At 39.5% G+C, this 14,809-nt stretch overlaps 2 protein-coding genes across 2 annotated transcripts; one reads left to right on the plus strand and one right to left on the minus strand.

Moving 5' to 3' along the window:
• The first annotated feature begins 821 nt into the window (after positions 1-821).
• Positions 822-3,701, plus strand: LOC131789412 (uncharacterized). The gene is made up of 2 exons (XM_066162493.1): positions 822-953; positions 1,587-3,701. Exon 2 carries the CDS (start codon positions 1,626-1,628, stop codon positions 3,699-3,701), a length of 2,076 nt encoding a protein of 691 aa, XP_066018590.1. The 5' UTR covers positions 822-953; positions 1,587-1,625.
• A 2,465-nt stretch (positions 3,702-6,166) lies between these two features.
• On the minus strand, positions 6,167-8,101 carry LOC131789002 (uncharacterized). Its single transcript, XM_059106079.2, has one exon. The coding sequence runs from the start codon at positions 8,099-8,101 to the stop codon at positions 6,167-6,169; it is 1,935 nt and encodes a 644-aa protein (XP_058962062.2).
• Positions 8,102-14,809: the final 6,708 nt, after the last annotated feature.

The raw sequence follows: 14,809 nt of genomic DNA on the forward strand, positions 1-14,809 counted from the left end.
CCTTCTATTCAAAGCATATGATTCTAAAAACAAAAGCCTTTCAGTTTCCAAAACAATGAAAATGACATGGTAAAAAAACATTGTTTACGAAGAAGCATGAAGCATTCACAAACATGACTTTCTTTAACAATTTCAACGAATCCTTCATGGTAACTTTTCGTGATCTTGTCATATGCTGTTGTTTTAATTTAGCTGGAAGTGGAAAGGTACCGGAAGTGGAGAATCTTAAAGGACTTAAGCCAAAGTATTAGGCCACTCTAGCCTCGTTCTCACGGTTCTCGAAAGAGGATCCTGGAAAAGAGGTTTACACAACTGAGATGGCTGAGTCGTGAAAGCTGGCTGCGAATTTCTAGGAAATGCAAAAAGTACAGTAGAAAATTTTATAAACAAAGTGCATAGGATTACCGAGTACCAGCTGTGCATGTCGTATGAACTGTTTCCAATGGCTATGTTAGAAAAAGCTGAATTAATGTTTTTGTCATAAACGAATGCGAGATTTTGTGTACACTTAAATATTAATGGATGCAAACTGATCTAAATCAAAACAAACATATTATCTACAATTGCATACCTGTTGAAGGGACTTATTAAAATTCAAATGCTGTATCGACATGTTTATTGGAAATTATCTCGAATATATTTAAGGCAGAAAGCCATAACACAGAGAGTCAAAAAGTGTTCCTCAAATCAAGGAGAAAGCTTCACTCTGAAAGCAGTTGAACACATCAAGCTTTTGTCCAAGACCAAGCTCACACGACAGACTGAAACTGTTTTATATACCCTTAACTACTTCCAATTTTAGTTCGCTACGAATTCAAAGAAAGCACTTGTGTGTACAGTTGCCGAAACTGTTTCCTCACATTTTTTACCATGAAATAATGTGAGCAAAATCTGCCAATCTCTAAGAAACAAAAGCTTTATAGGTGTGTGCCTTTGCAGGGATTTATTTCAAGGTAAGTGTGAATGTCACTAACATGAAGTTGCTTACCACGTAAAACCAAGTTTCAACGACTAGAGATTTTACGTTGTAGAGGGGTTAATATAGTTTTCATTCTAACATGGAGAAAATAGGCAATGAAATACTAACATTCAGCTTACGCATTTCCTTTAATATTGCCTCTGGAAACTCGGCCTCTCCTTTATTTTATTTATAATTAATCTTCGTGGTTTATCTACCTGCTACCATTGGCAGCTGCCGATGGAGAAAATATTCAGTATGACTGAAATTCGATTAACACCTTTGAAGTAAAGTTGATATCCTTGCTGTTCATGAGGATTTGTTTACATTGTAATATATATCTGAGATCTTTCTTACAAGTATTTCTTTGTAAAAACCAATTTTAGTAAATAACATCTGAACCAATGTGATCATTGTCCTGCCATATAAGCTCATCATCATTGTTGTCGTCGTTAGCACTACTTTTTTCATCATCATTATAGCATTGAGAAAACTTTCTCAAATGAATTTACTTTGATTGCATAAATTTAATGACAAAACGATGTCGCTTCAATCTTTATGGCACAGAGCCTGATGCATACTTCAGAAGTACTGATTGTATCACTTAAATTTTATCATATTTTTACAGGTGTTTGAAAACAAAACCGTGTAGAGCAACAAACAAATCATGGGGTTCCCTTTTTTTGTTTCCCTCGCTGATGGTGCAAGTCCGCAACTGTCTCAAAATCAAGCTGAGGGAACATCTCTCTACGTCAAGCATGTAGAAGTAACAGAAACGAAACCATGTTTTGCTTCATACAAGAAGGTCGAAAATTCCCTTTTAGTGCACTATTTAGTGAGCACACGCGGTCTTGAAGTTCTCGAGCAGCTGATGGTGGTCACCTTTTCTTCAAACGACAAAAACTTCATAATCGAGACTCTTAAGAAGGGAATTGAGTGCAACGGTTCACAGTATTATTACTTGGGACAATCGAGCTCCCAGCTTAGACACAGCACTTGCTACGTGATGAATGCTTCGCTGACTGACTTGCACAGTTTGCTGGAAAAATTCGAAGACTTCAATGACATCTTCCCGGTGGCAAAACGATCTCAAAAGATATCCCTCCTCTTCTCACCTTTCCAGCGTAGTTTGGAACTAAAACCAGGGGAATACGACGTCATCGATGACGTAACAAGCATATTGGGTACATATGTGTTCACGGATGGGTGTGGTCTTATGTCGTGTACACTCTCTCAGGATGTGCAGAACCTGTGCAACCTTCCATGCGCACCTAGCGTAATTGAGGTTAAATTCAAAGGTTTTAGAGGGACACTGGTTCGTTTCAACGATATGCCAAATCTCAAGGTAAAAGCGCTCTTTAGAAATTCCATGTTGGACTTTTCCTCCCATCAAAATGTTATGAGTGATTGGAACACGATTGGAATCGTCGGTTTCTCGCAGCCGTACTCACTGGGCTATTTGGACACACTAACGATGATGCTGTTGGCCGAAGGCGGTGTCTCACATGAATATCTGGAGGCACTTCAGGGAAACTATCATGATTTGCTAGAGAGGTTGGAAGACAAGACATACGCCGGTTACTTCTTGCGTATAACGGGAAAGGACGAGTTGCTACAAACCCTTGAGCAAGAAGGACTATCGCACAGTGTTGTGCGAGAGTTGCAAAATCTGAAGATAAAAGAAATTGAAAATATGAAACACTGTAAAATAGTCAGCGAAAACGAAGAGCAAGGCGATAATTATCAGTTACAAGAGAAAAACTGCAAAGTACCTGAGATGGGTGGACCTCTGTGTGATGTTACAACGACAGACACTTTGGTGGAGGATCCCAGTGCTACAAGTGATGAAGTCCAAGATTTTAGAATTTTGATTCCAGACTCTCGCGTGGTCTATGCGGTGAGCGATCCGTACGGTCAGCTGAAGCATGGCGAATGTTTCTTCCAACCGACGCTCCACGAAGCGGAGCAAAATGGCTTCTCATTTTCTGAGTTTGTTCTTGTAATACGAAGGCCCTCTTATCATGCGGGAGATGTTCGTGTTTTGAAGATTACTCAGGGAAAGGAAGCTTACAAAGATCTGTACGATTGTATCGTGTTTCCCACAAGGGGGGCGCGACCGCATGCCAATGAATGCGCTGGGGGACGCGTAGGCGGTGACAAGTACTTCGTGAGCTGGGATCAGGGGCTCATACCGCTCTTTGTTAGCAGTCCTTACATGGGGCACATAACCAGTACATCCTCTAAAATAGTTCGAAAATTGTCAGAAGTCGCCAACAGCCTCGTGTGTTTGAAGAGGAAGCCTGTTAGTGACACGGAAGCGAGGAAAAAGCAGCACGAAGCACACCAAGCGCTCGTGAAACATTTTAGTCATTTTAGAGAATACGAGAACTTGCGCCAAAAAGCTTCAGAGCTATTTGTTAAGTACGCGTCGTTATTCGGTTCGACGTGTACCGAATGCGAATTGCTCAAGGAGACTCTTCTCAGAGACTTTGGCTGGAGCGATTGTTACGATCAAGTTAAAAAACAATTGAGGCAGCTTGAAGAAGGGTACGAGATAGAGATGCAGGGACTCACCAACCGTTCGCGATCAACCCCTCTCCCTTCTTCATCTCGCGGTCCTGATACGTTCGATCGTTTGTTAATCTCTCTGCAATGGAAGAAACCACCATTTTTACCTGGTGATGATGTCTGGAATAAGATGAAAGCAAAAAGCGCTACGTTTGTCGCATCCCAGATTTCATAGTTCGATTACGAAAATATTACTCCTTAAATTGTCCAAACTTTATCATTATGAAAAGGAACAGAACTTGTTAAAAGTGTTTAACTGCTTCTGTGGTGTGTATATACTATAATTCATTATCTTCAGGGAATGTCCAATATTGCACATTCGCATATTCAACTGATTTCACTTCAACTTCACTACGATTTGCATGATTAAGCGATTCCTTCCAAAGATAAGCAAAACTTCGTTGTGACGACTTAAAAAGACAGTTGTCAGTCATCAATCTCCATGGTAGATAATCGAAGAAAGTTTTTGATTCCTTCCCCATCTTGGGGAAGGAAATCGGTTTGTCACAAGCACTGGCGTCTCCGATTAATACTTCATCTCATGCCCTCAGCCCGGCCTTCTCGCAATGGAATCTGCCGTTAAAGGAAACGATTCTGGATGCTTGGGCTAGATAAAGGCCAGTTTAATGGACTATCGAGATTCTCTGTGTTAGGAGATTCCTTGTTGCGGGAAATTTCAGCATTGTATTATTTTGGTGGATTTAGTTGACTGTCCATGAACTATCCGCTAAAAGAAGTTTCCCCCTCCCCCCCCCCCCACCCCCTTCTCCATCGAAAAAAAAAATAGACGTAAAATACAACTCTAAACATTTGCTATCTTCAGTCTAATAAACTGATTCCTCTCTCAAAAAACTCGGTATGGAAGGGAGGTATATAAGGGCAGGCTTTTTGTTTGATTATCTTGTTGTTTCTGTTTACTTTTAGGCAACAAGGTATGACAGTTACTTAACTCATTTAAAATATTTCTCTGAAATCACTCTAATACTGAAATTGAAACGATAATTTTAGGTTGAAAAAAGCTTATTTTAATATTTCAACATAAACTGAGCAGTTACATGTTCAAAGACCGCGAAATCACTGACTACACCTCGAACGCGCATATTGTTATATAATTAGTAGAGGCGCGCTCATTGTGATAAGTTCAATTGCAACTGCTTAAATTCGCCGCTTCTATCTAGAGCCCGGTAATTTATGCCTGCATACCTCTAATTAACAATTGGCTCAAGAAGCTAGAGTTGCCCTCGGCTATTGCCTCGGGCAACTCTTACGCTTCTTTCGTACTCTCCAAACTTCCCACGCGCTCCATAACTCGATAGTGCACAGCTAAAAGCATGAACCAATTGTTTTATAACGTAGCCGGTGGAATTATGCATCAAATCCGACGCGAAAAACGGACAACAATATCAGAAGTGATTGTTCGCGGTAATCATGAATCGTGACGGCGCTGATGCCGAGTCTCCTTTCCGTTGTTTTTCTCTTTTTCAGCCTCATTTAAGAACTCTAACCCAAGGGGAAAGGTCGGAAAATTGTCTTCGTTTTGGGACTGGTCGGCCGAATCTCTGTTTGTATCCATTATTGTCGCGAAATATATAATTTTTCCCCGCGCTAACAATGACCGCTCGCGCGAAAAAAAAAATTTCTGGCGAAGCCATTTGCTCACGCTATCAGCGTGCACTATCGGGATTTTGAGCACGCTTACGTATACTGAATTTGATTGCGCGGCTCCGCTAGCTATGTTATAACAGTATTTTGTCACAGAAAGCGTTTGAGCTTGAAAATTGAGATCACCCGTCCTTCATTCTCAATTTTCTACTTCTTGGACAATAAACAACAACAACAAAAAGACGTAAAGAGATCGAAAATCAAAAAAGATTTCTTCCCGCAAAAAAATGGGCAAAATCATTAACCCGCAAAATATAGCTATTGCAAAATTTTATTGCGATATGATATGAAAGCTGACATAATGACTTCATTCAAGCCTTCGCAATAACGCTATAGAGAGAAGGAAAAAGTAAAGTACAGAAAAAATACGAAGTACTTTGGTACGAGCATCTTCACAAACTTTTCAATACTTAAACTTAACTTAAGGGTTAGTTGATACACTTCAAAAATGAGCGAAATGCATACTCCCAAAAGCTATTGTCAGACTTGTTTCTCTAGAGGCCTAATTTCTACACTCATAATTACCATAACAACGTCTGTAGTCTTGAATTAAAAATGTTCACTTGCATTCTGTAGGAAAGGAGATTCATGCGCGCTCATTGTGTAGGTACTACTACTTCTTTGATATCGATGATGAGTTTGACTGGCTTGTGACCTCAACAGAATATAGATTCTAGATATTCCTAAAAAAAAATGTCCTGCTGTGTAATGTGTACTTACTGATCGGGAGATTTGGTAGCAACAGGCATTTCTATTCCATTTGCAGGCCTCTACAATAAACTGGCTTTCGTCAAGGATTAGAAAGGAAAGCATGATGGTTCTTACAGCGCCTTCCTTAACGACTATTACAAGAGCAGCAGCTTATGCAGGCATGCAGCATCTTTAAAAAATATTCGAAAACTTCTCATGGGGTTTGTCACAACATTTTTATCGATAAAAACGGAGTCTTACTTAAACGGTTTGAAAAGAAACAGCGTTTTAACGCTGCCCTCCGGTTGTGACCGTAATAAAATCATTCAAATTTTTAATCATGGCTGTACGTAGTCCTTTCAGATCTTGAGTAGATGCTTCCTCTGCAGATTCTTTGCTTTTCTCCATCTGGGAATGCAGGTTCTCGCATTTCTTTTCGAGGTCTTCCAAATGTCTGTCGATCTTCTCTCTATTAGCATTCCAGTCAAAACTCGGAGATAAATACGTTCCGAGTTGCTTACAAACTGAACATGACGTCGATCCTTCGAGAAGTGCAAACTTTTTGAAAAGTGACTTTGCTCTTAAAATCAAGTCATCACTGCTTTTGAATGCAGCGAAATGCTTCTTCAGCTCCTTCTGAAACGATGCATCTTCGTGCGGCTCAAGAGCAGTCATGGGCGGCGTTATTCCTTCACTTGTTCCAGCTTCTACACCGACCATGACTTCTGTGTATTCGGAACCACTCAATTTTACATTCGAACACTGAAAGGCGCCGAGGAAAAACTTTGAAACTTGATTCGGAATCTTGAAAAATTTCCAGGGGAATGAACAGAATTGAAACACGAGACCACTATCCCAGCAAACAATGTACTTTCTGGAGACAAATCGCTTTTCGGTTTGCGACGGCAAAATAATGCAGTCTTTCAATTTCTCGTAGGCTTCAATTCGGCGACAAAGATTGAACCTTTGGATATCTGACACAGAGTAGCACGGTTGTGGAATTACAAGAACCTGTTTTGCCGATTCAAAACGTTCCTTTTCATTGGACAGCATACCATCCAAGTTAGGAGCAAAGAAGCACTCGTTGGGTTGAAGCTGATTATCTGGATCGACAACTCCCAAAACTTTGCGCGACTCACTCACAAGGATTTTCATCTCTTCCGGGCTATCTTTGCACTCTTGCATTTTTCTAATTTCCTCCTCCTTTATTTCGGAAATCTTTCCCCGTGCTTCAAGCGTCATTCCGTTGTCTATTTGGGCTAAAAGTTCCTTTCTTCCTTTCACACGAAGGAAATACTTCGCAGAGGTCAAATTGGTTTCCAGTGTTTTTAGAAGGTTATGATGTTCTCTTTGAAGTTCCAGTAGATATCGACTTTCTACACCTTGGCAATGCAGAAGCATCACAGTAAAAATATCCAGGTAGCCAACCTCAAATGGTTTGGAATAGTCAACAATACACAGTGTGAGTGCGTTGCCGTGGTCCTTAGTTATTGCAGAAGTTTTGAAAAGGGCCTTTAAGTGGGAATGCTCGTCACCGGTCGTTCTGGCAAGAATTTCGTCAGACAATAGAAGTTTACCTGCAAATCCTGGACAAATAACTTCAACAACACTGGGAACATTAACAAGATTGAGTGCTGCTATTTCATTGATTTTTTGGGCAAGTTCAGGCGCCATAAAACCACTTTCTTCAGGATTCCCGTCTTCGGTTTCGAAGATAACCTCGCCCGCAGCTAATTCCAAGCTTAATTCGTAGGGTTCAAACATATGTTGAACCTTAGCTACGCGCTCGGCAAACGAGACACCCTTGCTTAAGTTGCCAAACTTTGCTCTTCTTTCATAGATTTGCATGTCGTTTTCGGCGATGAGAAAGCATTTCTTTTTTTTTAACTGTGACTTTGAAAATCCTAGAAAGCAGTACTGTGAACCGTTGTACTCGACATTCCTGGCTAATATTTCGCCAATTTTGTCCTTACAATAAGACGAAAACTCGAGCATCAAGAGCTTCTTCCATACAGTTTTCTTTCCATCTGTTCCTTGCCTATTCCCTTCGGGGAGAAGCTGATCAATCATTAAACAGTTCTTCAATTGTTCCGCTTCTTGTTGGAGTAGCCGACATTCCTGGTCATCTTCCCCAGGCTCAATGATAACGTGAATTACGTAAAGTTTCTCATCTGATGGACACACCGCTGGTTCAGTACATGGAATACGGAGAGGCTTTGCCATATCACGACTTATTTCAAGGATCACCTGATGGAGGAAAGTCAAACCTCAGCCAAACTTGAAAGCAAAAATTAATGCCCTTCTTGCCTTTTTAAAAAACTACCTATTCGTGGTTTGTTTGAATTTTTCCAGAGATATTTCGCTGATATTTGATCAGACTGAGTGAGTTTATTGTCAACCAGTCTGAACTGTACAATGACAGTGAAGTAATTAGTTACTTCGTAATTGTGACGTAACATAAGTAATTGACGGGCGTATAGATGTTCATGACAAATTTAGCGTAGCATCACCGACGGAATGATCAAGCAGTCGATGAATCGCAGCCCAAAGGATTTACAAGTGACTTCAAGGTAATTTTGAGTCATTCAGTCACGGTTTGCTGATGTCAAATCAACTTTGCGACGAATGAAACGACAAATTCCGCTTGAGGTAAAACGGTTGAGTATGGTTTTAAGATTGGAAAACACTGACGTGGATTACAAGAGACAAGTTTGGAGAACTAGGGTCAGGATTTAAGAAGAAAAGCTGTGGGAGAAACTGAAAACTTATTCAGCCAACCATAAACACTTGTTAGAGATAAGTGTTTCATTGAGTTTTTTCTGACCGTGATTACACAACCGAAATGAAAAAAACCGAAATCGAAAGGTCACGAGGCTTTTTCTAGGTATGACGAAAATCGTTAACACTGCTACGTGATAATCAGATTCCAAAAAATGTTCTGGAACTGACTCGTATAAGGAAATGAACGATAAAATTTAAACGACGAAGGTGTTTATGTTATTTATTACACCCATTTTGAAATCACTGGTGGTCCCTGTAATTTGATTGGCTCTAATTGGTGCGATTTATTCACGAATCGCACCATTTTTTGCTTTAAATCGCATCATTTTCCCAGGCAATGAGGAGGCTACACTGAAAAAAAACAACCAATCAGATTTCAAGGCTTGCTTAAAGTAACCCATGTAATTGCAGGAAAATGAAAGACAAAGAGTATCATGTGACAAATTTTGCAACCTTTGTTTCCAAAACTCTTGTTTTTTTCCCCCCAAAAATTGGATGAATTTAATTTCAAACTAGCTCAGTACTGCATCAATAAAATATTTGAACTGACCACTACTTGGGTGATTTCAAAATGGATGTAATTAAGTGGTAACTGAACTGAGTGGAGTGCAATTTTGGTCTGAAATCATACCTGTGATTTCAAATCACATGTATGAGTGCAGCCCAAATTGCACTCCACTCAGTTCAATTACCATTATAAATTAGTCTAGCTAGTCAATGTACACGAATTCGATTCCGCCAAGATTTAAGTAGAGAGCGCCTTAAAAATTGCACACAGATTTTCCCTACTTTTGTTTCTCTGATTACACTTCAGAAGTGAAAATTATAGATCTATCATCAGATTTTGCATGGCAAGGGAATTATTTCCATTCTTTTCTGCCTTTGGTCGCAGTAATAATGTTACGTTCGTCGAATGGCAAGATTTCTTCCATAACTTTTGGCGCATCAAATAAACCATCGGTATGGAAGGAAGATGGAGGAGTATTAAAGCTGACATCGACAGGCTTTGCATTCAACTTACCAAAGCTGTTCATAAAGCTATTCAATATTGACCGAGCAGTGAGTCTATACGTCAATGATGTCGTTTGACATCTTAATACTTCTACTTGCGTACTCGTGTCCTTGTCACATATTTTCCAAATTTCCTTTGTTAGTAAAATGCAACGAACGAGACCGACGCAGCGAATCAATTCCTCTCAGCTTTCTATAAAGTATATAAATAGAAACCCAAATTCGGGGGAGTCCCCAGACTACATTTAGAAATTACTATTATCTATGGCCAAGGGCCCAGTTTATGTTTCCTCTGTCAGAGTCTTGTCAATACGATAGCATGTTCAGGATTTATGGCAAAAGCTCGTTAACATCGATTGAAGCTTCGTAGCTGGAGAGAATGCAACAAAAGTTCCCAAATTTAGCACTCTTTTACATTTGTTTCTAGTTATCATTGCAACGAGACATTTCGTGCCTACATTTCAGTTTGAAACAAATATGTATCTTAGATGAATCCAAGTTTCGCTTCATACAAGAAAGTCAAAAATTCCCTTTTAGTGCACTGGTTGGTGAGCACACGAGGTCTTGAAGTTCTCGAGCAGCTGATGGTGGTCACATTTTCTTCAAACGACAAAAACTTCATAATCGAGACTCTTAAGAAAGGAATTTAGTGCAACGGTTCACAGTATTATTACTTAGGAAAATCGAGCTCCCAGCTTAGACACAGCACTTGCTACGTGATGAATGCTTCGCTGACTGACTTGCACGGTTTGTTGGAAAAATTCGAAAACTTCAATGACATCTTCCCGGTGGCAAAACGATCTCAAAAGATAGCCCTCCCCTTCCACTTTTCTTTCACGGTATCGACGCTTGCTGCTGTGTCACTAGCTGATAATCAATACCGCAATGAATTCACCTCCAAACAGCCTGTTACTACAACGATCTGTATGACTTGTAGGCCAAAACTACCAAGGAAACAATGTCTCTAAAAATTGAGATCGAATTGAGAGCATAAATAGTGGATGGTATTCAAACGAAATCATTCAAAGAGTTCTGTTACAATAAACACACATAGCACACTGCTTGTATTTATATTAAGGGCAAAAATTTCGGCCCGAAAGTCGCCTTGGATCGAAGAAACCGCCATCGGATATGTCTACAATCTATCCAATCCCAGAAGAAACAGGGGAAATACTAAGAACGTGGAGGCCCTGCTCTATAGCCCCCATAAAAGACCTCTACTTCTTCAAAGTCAAGAAAGACACGCTCCTATTAAGCTCACTTACTTCACCTACACTCAAGCGAAAGATAAAATTATCGTCAATGACATGACTAACATTAGCACTCCACAACAGAGTGAATATTCATTTCAACATCAAACCCCTACAGAACCTCAAGCGCCAAATACCAAAGTGTTAGATGTGCTCAATACCTCCAAAGAATGGGAAGTTGTCACAGTTCAAGGCAAGATTTTGGGTTTGAAAGACCAGCGTATAGTTGGAAGTCCCCGCAAAAAACTTACGCTTGTGGAGGCGTTTCTTGACGATGGATCTGGCAGGATTCCCATAGATATTTGGGAATCTCACATCGAGAACGTCAAAACTGGTAGGTATTGCAATGTTTTTAAAACATGTCAAAAAAATGCCGTGTGAATGTACCAGTCAAATCGAAGCTTTGGAAGTCCCCCTAGGCATTTGAATTTTTGGAAAATTTTTGCTCAAATGCCTCCCTCACTGGGCTGAAAAGCTGTTCAGATGCTCCCACTGGGAAAATTACCAGATTACTGTTTTAACTTTTCAGTAGCTTCTATAATGCTTCTGAGGCTGTGCATGTTAACATGGTTTATTAGACAACACTTATTTAAATGTTATACATATAAATATTGTTCTTAAAAACCAAATACGAAACACTGCTTGTGTAGGCCTTTGGTTTTCAACCAATCCGGCACGAATACGCAATCTTTTCCATTGAATTTATAAGCGATAAAATTCCCCACCCTCTGAGTGGTAATCAAATGCCCTCCCTCCCGGGCAGGAACAGCTGTCAAATGCTCGGGGTGTGCCCAGGGTGGGGAGATGTTTAAGCTTCGATTTGACTGGTACATAACATACCGTCTTTATTTACTTATAAGGCGCACCATTTTTCACGAGAAAATATCCTTCTTCGATGAAAATCTGCTTAAAACTTGGGGTGTGTCTTATAACCGAGTATTTTCGCGCAACTAAACATAACTTTTCCAAATTTCCCTAATAATTATTAATTAATTAAAACTCTTTTTCCTAGTCACACCAGGAGAATGGTACGCCCAAGTGCCGATCTTGTAACTTAAAACGCTGTTTCCTGAGAAGGATGACTTGAGCGAATTAAAAAGTGTGACTTTTTTGCTATTGTTTGTAATGTGTGACTTTTTTGCTTTTGGTTTGAAAATGGAAGCACCGTAATTAGTAGCTTTTGGAAGCAAATTGTTGTAAGTTCAGCGACGTGGTAAAAAAAATTTCCCGTAATTCTGGGTGCGCCTTATAACAGGGTATTTAGGTGAAATTTTCATTTTACTTTCTTGTCACAATCGTCTTCAAAAGTTTAGGGTGCGTCTTATAACCGAGTGCACCTTACAAGTGAATAAATACGATAATTTCTTTTCATTTCCATAGACCAAGTTTATAACTTCGCCAACGTTCAAGTCAAAGTCTAAGGTGGAAGAAAGAAGCTTGCAACCACTATGCGTACAGCCATTCAAGCTATTGACAATCAACTGTTACGTGATCTACCAACAAATAGCGAAGACCTGGAGCCACAACAAACCCTCAAAATAACTGGGGTTCACTCCATACAGAAGATAACCAAGTATTTAGAGTGTGTCCATTGTAGCAAAGGTATAATCCAGGGAACATGCACAGATATCATCATTTGTGAACACTGTGGCCACATGATGAAGACAGACTCCTGCCAGACAAAAGTTGTGGCGAAGATAGTCATTAAGGTGGATGACCAAGAAGTAGTTTTCAAAATTGATCATCCTCTACTCGAAAAGATCTATCCTGGTGTAATCTCTGTGGATCACTCAGTCTTTGGAAGAGAGTTGCTTTATGGTCTTGTGGATCATACTCTTGTGTATAATACTGAAAACTTTAATGTGTTGGATATCACAGTTTAATTTAGCCTGAGTATCAGGCTTTTCTTCGTTGACTTACTTGACCATTTTGTTAGGTTATGTCATAAAAACTGTTGGAGTCTACCCTATCAAAAAAACACTTTGGAACTTTGTTTCCTCTATTTTCAATATGCTTAATTTTGTAACATGTCCACTGTAACAAAGGTATAATCCAAGCAACATGCACAGATATGATCATTTGTAAACACTGTGGCTACATGATGAAGACAGAGTCCTGTCAGACAAAAGTTGTTGCGAAGATAGTCATTAAGATGGATGACCAAGAAGTAATTTTCAAAATTGATCACCTTTTACTTGAAAAGATGTATCCTGGTGTAATCTCTATGGATAACTGTTTTAGAAAGACAGTTGTTTTATAGTCTTACGGATCATACTCTTGTGCTTAATACTGAAAACTTTGATGTTTTGGATATCAGCGTTTAATTTAGCCTGAGTATCAAGCTTTTCGTCGTTGACTTACTTGACCATTTTGTTAGGTTATTTTTTTGTAATTTAGTGATTTCGTTAGGTTATGTTAGAAAAACTGTTGGAGTCTATACTGTATTATAAAAACTTTTGAAACTTTGTTTCCTCTATTTTCAATATGCTTCATTTGTAACAATGAATTGATTTTTGGAACTTTGTTTGCTCTATTTTCAATATGCTTTATTTGTAACAATGACTTGACTTTTGTTGTGCGGAATACTGTATTACAATAAAATTGTTTCGATACTTGTTTCAAAGTCGAAGTACTGGTCAGAATCTCATTTAAGAGGTTCATTGCACAGCTTTTACAGACCTTAAAGCACTGGGAAAGTTTCATTGGATTATCTTAAATACTTTTTGAGATATTAGGTTTCTTAGTAGTCAGAAACCTTGAAAATGGACAGCGGAGAAAATGGTCCAAGAAGTTAGAGTATAGTTCACCAACACATGTTCTTTCTTCTAATACAGTTAAAACGCCTCAGCTCCATTGGTAGGTCCCTCTCTTGCTTCAATATTTCAGAGTAGCCTTTTTTGTGACAACACCATAACAGGAAGAAAAACCTCTCCTCCTCCAGGTCCCATCCCTGAAATTCCAATAGTTGTAGACATCATCTTGTTCTGGTTCATAAAATCCTTTTACTTCACTGCCTTGAGATGGTCTTGAAATAAATTTCCCTGCATTGGTGGTAGCATGTTCATCACACCGCAAAACTTGACAAGGCCTTGATGACCAACACCTATATTTCTTGTCGCCAGAACCACTCTTCTGTTTACTTCGAACGCCTGGCTGTTGACCACTTTGTTAAATGTGTAAAACAGCTTCTCAAATTTACACTTCGATGACGAGCACTTTAAAACAAGAAGAGATGCTAGGCCCATTTTCTCTTCTTCCAAAACAGCATGTCCTTGTTTACACAATGGGCACCGAACAGTTTCAAACACGGAGGCAAGAACTGAAATGTTAATAAAACGAAGTCCTTCTGGTACTCCTGAATCAATTTCCTCCTCGCTAGTGTAGTTTTCAGAAGAATCACTGTACTTATATTAAAGTTCACACGGCAACCAGGTGGACAATCAGACATAGTTTGATGCTACACTGGTTTGCAGATTTAATGAATGTAACCGAAGAAGTTACAATTCATAGACCCAACGTTTCGACACTCCTGTCTAGTGCCTTCATCAGGGGTGATCTAAACGCTGCAACAAGAGGTCCTTTTATATGATCACTAATTAGCGGCCTTTTTTCTGACGAGGTGTAAATAGGCGTCAGGTAGCAGACCGCCATCGTCACGATTTAAAGGAGCGTAGGCGGAGTTAATGTGCCAAGCCTCCAAACAAAGGCGCTGGTGGTAACGCCGATTAGTGGTGATAATTTTAGAATTATCCCACCCAATTGTATGGTTGGTTAGGCAAGTATGCTCCGATAAAGCTGAATTTTCCTTTTTTTGCAAAGAAAAACCGCTGTACTATTCCTTGAGTCTGCGAACAGAAGCTGGCAAGCGTTTCTCAGTATTTTGGTGTTC

This window comes from Pocillopora verrucosa, chromosome 2 (genome assembly GCF_036669915.1).
Source record: "Pocillopora verrucosa isolate sample1 chromosome 2, ASM3666991v2, whole genome shotgun sequence".
NCBI classification, from domain to species: domain Eukaryota; kingdom Metazoa; phylum Cnidaria; class Anthozoa; order Scleractinia; family Pocilloporidae; genus Pocillopora; species Pocillopora verrucosa.

Excerpts from the sequence above, each read along its gene's own strand:
- LOC131789412 (XM_066162493.1), top strand. The coding sequence starts at position 1,626 with ATGGGGTTCCCTTTTTTTGTTTCCCTCGCTGATGGTGCAAGTCCGCAA.
- LOC131789002 (XM_059106079.2), bottom strand. The coding sequence starts at position 8,101 with ATGGCAAAGCCTCTCCGTATTCCATGTACTGAACCAGCGGTGTGTCCA.